Source organism: Geospiza fortis, unplaced genomic scaffold, assembly GCF_000277835.1.
Source record: "Geospiza fortis unplaced genomic scaffold, GeoFor_1.0 scaffold313, whole genome shotgun sequence".
Classification (NCBI taxonomy): domain Eukaryota; kingdom Metazoa; phylum Chordata; class Aves; order Passeriformes; family Thraupidae; genus Geospiza; species Geospiza fortis.
This window is the reverse complement of record NW_005054582.1, coordinates 188,090-190,331: the sequence shown is the minus strand read 5'-3', so window position 1 is coordinate 190,331 and position 2,242 is coordinate 188,090. Positions and strand designations below refer to the sequence as shown.

Genomic DNA, 2,242 nt, shown 5'->3' with positions numbered 1-2,242 from the left:
GGGCACCAGGGCACCCCAGCCTGTCACCCACAGCAAGGGGGGCTTTGTTGGGTGGCATGCCAGGGTTTGCAGGGCTGGGCATGGCGCAGGTGCCAGTGCCCAGCCAGTTCCACCTGGACCCTTGGTGGTGCCACAAGTTTCCGATCTTGGGGTGCTGCTGAAGGTCTCCTTAGCCTCGTGGGCAACAGCAGCTGGCTGTTGGTTCCTGGGGGTTGTGGTGCTTCCCACAGTGCCCAGATGATGAGCTGTTTTTGGGTGAAACCTTCCCTGACTGGGCTGCAGCCATTGACTCCAGGGGTTCCTCCAGGTATCCGTGCCATGACCACCGAGACAACCATGGAGATGGAAACCACAGAAACGACCACCGTGGAGATGACCACGGAAACCACCACCACCACCTGGCTGCCAAATATATTCCCCAAAAGCACACGGGCCAGCCGGCCCCAAACCTCTGTCTTCCCCTACGCCACCGCGTTCCCTGGCAAAAACACCACGAACTTCCAGTTTGGCAACCACTCGACAAGCAATGCCACATCCAATGGCACTGTGGTGCCTGTCCCCAACAACCCAGCCATGCCCCATGCCAATGCCACCTCAAACAGCAGCAGCTGGGGCCCCCACCTCGGCACCAACGGCAGCTCTGCCGCTCCCACCACCATGCACGGCAGCACCAAAGGCAACGGGAGCACCAGTGCTCAGGTCTTTCCCACCCAGATAACGTCTGAGGGCAGCACAGCTTCCACCCAGGGTGGTCCCAACCCCAGCAAAACCTCAGCCCAGCTGCCTGGTCCTGCCCAGCTGCTCGTGCGTGTCCCGCTGTCCTTCCGCATCATCAACAGGAGCTTCAACGAGAGCCTGCGTGACCCAGCATCACGGGAGTACAGGAGCCTGAGCCGCACTGTCCTGACCATGGTGAGTCCCAGCCCCACCAGCAGAGACCCTGGGCTGTGCTGGGAAGGAGCCACCTCAATTTGGGGCTTTCCACGGAAGCACCCAGAGCATCCATTCTGCCAGTTCTACATGGAGACAGGAAAGGGGGGTGTCTGTGTCTGTGTCTTGGGGAGGTGGCCATGACCTCAATGCTTCCTTCCAGTTCCAACACGTCTTTGGCTGCGCGGGCTGCATGGGCACGCAGACCTACACTGGGTGCAGCGAGCTGCAGTACAGGTGAGCAGCAGCAGCACCAGCAGGGCTGGTGTATTGCAGTGTATCCCCCTGGTTTGTACCCCCTCAGGGGGCAGTCTGGGTGCTGATGCCTCCTCCCATGCAGCCAAGGCTCGGTGGAGGTCCAGTCCACCCTCGTGTTTGGGAATGGAAGCGAAGCTGTCACTGCTGATGCTGTTGAGCAGCGCCTGAGGAAGAGCCTGGACCAGAATGGCTTCATCATGGGCCTGCAGCTGGACAGCATCCAGAGTGAGAGGCTGGGGAGGGAGGGGGATGGAGCCTGGGGGAAGCTTGGGGGGCTCCAGAAGCATGGCCCTGTCCTGGTTGAGGCAGGGAACCTGCTTGCTGCTGTGATGGGCTTGGGGCTTGCAGAGGGTGGGGTCAGTGCATATTCCCAGTGCCTGTGTCAGGCAGGATCCCACTCAGGAGGGCTCAGACCCTGTGTCCTGTCCCAGGGATCTCTCAGGGCTCTGTCCCAGCTCTGCCTGTGGTGCACACACAGCTCTGCTCCTTTCAGGCTCTGCAGCAGTGATATCCCCAGCTGCAGCACCCATGATCCCGGACTGGGCCATCGCTCTGTTGGTCCTGGTCAGCATCCTGCTGCTGTTCACCATCTTCACCTGTCTCCTCCTGATGGTGAGGCCCCATCCCCACCCCTCACCTGCACTCTGCTCTTTGGTGCCCTGTCCCCACACCGGCCAAGCTCTGACCCCTCTCTCTCCCCAAGTCCACCTGCACCTGCCGCCGGAAGAGCCGAGGGAAGCTGGACCTGCTCAGCCAGAAGGATTCCTACCACCCCATGGCTGAGTACCTGCAGTACCAGAGCCATGGGCGCTACGTGTCCCCCAACAGCAAACCCAACCCCTACAGCCAGGTGAGAGCCAGAGCCCCACACCTGGGGGCTCCCAGAGAGCAGGGGTGCATCCCTGGGGGAATGGCTGGGATCCCTGCGTTAGTGGGAGATGATGGCAGGGACAGAGATGGCAGGGCAGGGATGGGGATGGCAGGGGCAGAGATGGCAGGGACAGAGATGGCAGGGGCGGGGATGGCAGGGCAAGGATGGAGATGGCAGGGACAG

General features: G+C 61.6%; 1 protein-coding gene across 2 annotated transcripts in view; it reads left to right on the top strand.

Annotated features, from left to right (window-relative positions):
- The window catches only part of MUC1 (mucin 1, cell surface associated), a 5,734-nt gene that overhangs the window by 1,885 nt on the left and 1,607 nt on the right, over positions 1 to 2,242 (top strand). The window contains exons 2-6 of one of the 2 annotated variants that reach the window (XM_031064320.1): positions 308 to 912; positions 1,094 to 1,167; positions 1,271 to 1,351; positions 1,749 to 1,800; positions 1,892 to 2,038. In XM_031064320.1, coding sequence (XP_030920180.1) covers positions 308 to 912; positions 1,094 to 1,167; positions 1,271 to 1,351; positions 1,749 to 1,800; positions 1,892 to 2,038 — 959 coding nt within the window. Of the gene's footprint in view, positions 1 to 307; positions 913 to 1,093; positions 1,168 to 1,270; positions 1,414 to 1,681; positions 1,801 to 1,891; positions 2,039 to 2,242 lie in introns of both variants that reach the window. The other variant, XM_031064319.1, reaches the window with a different exon arrangement.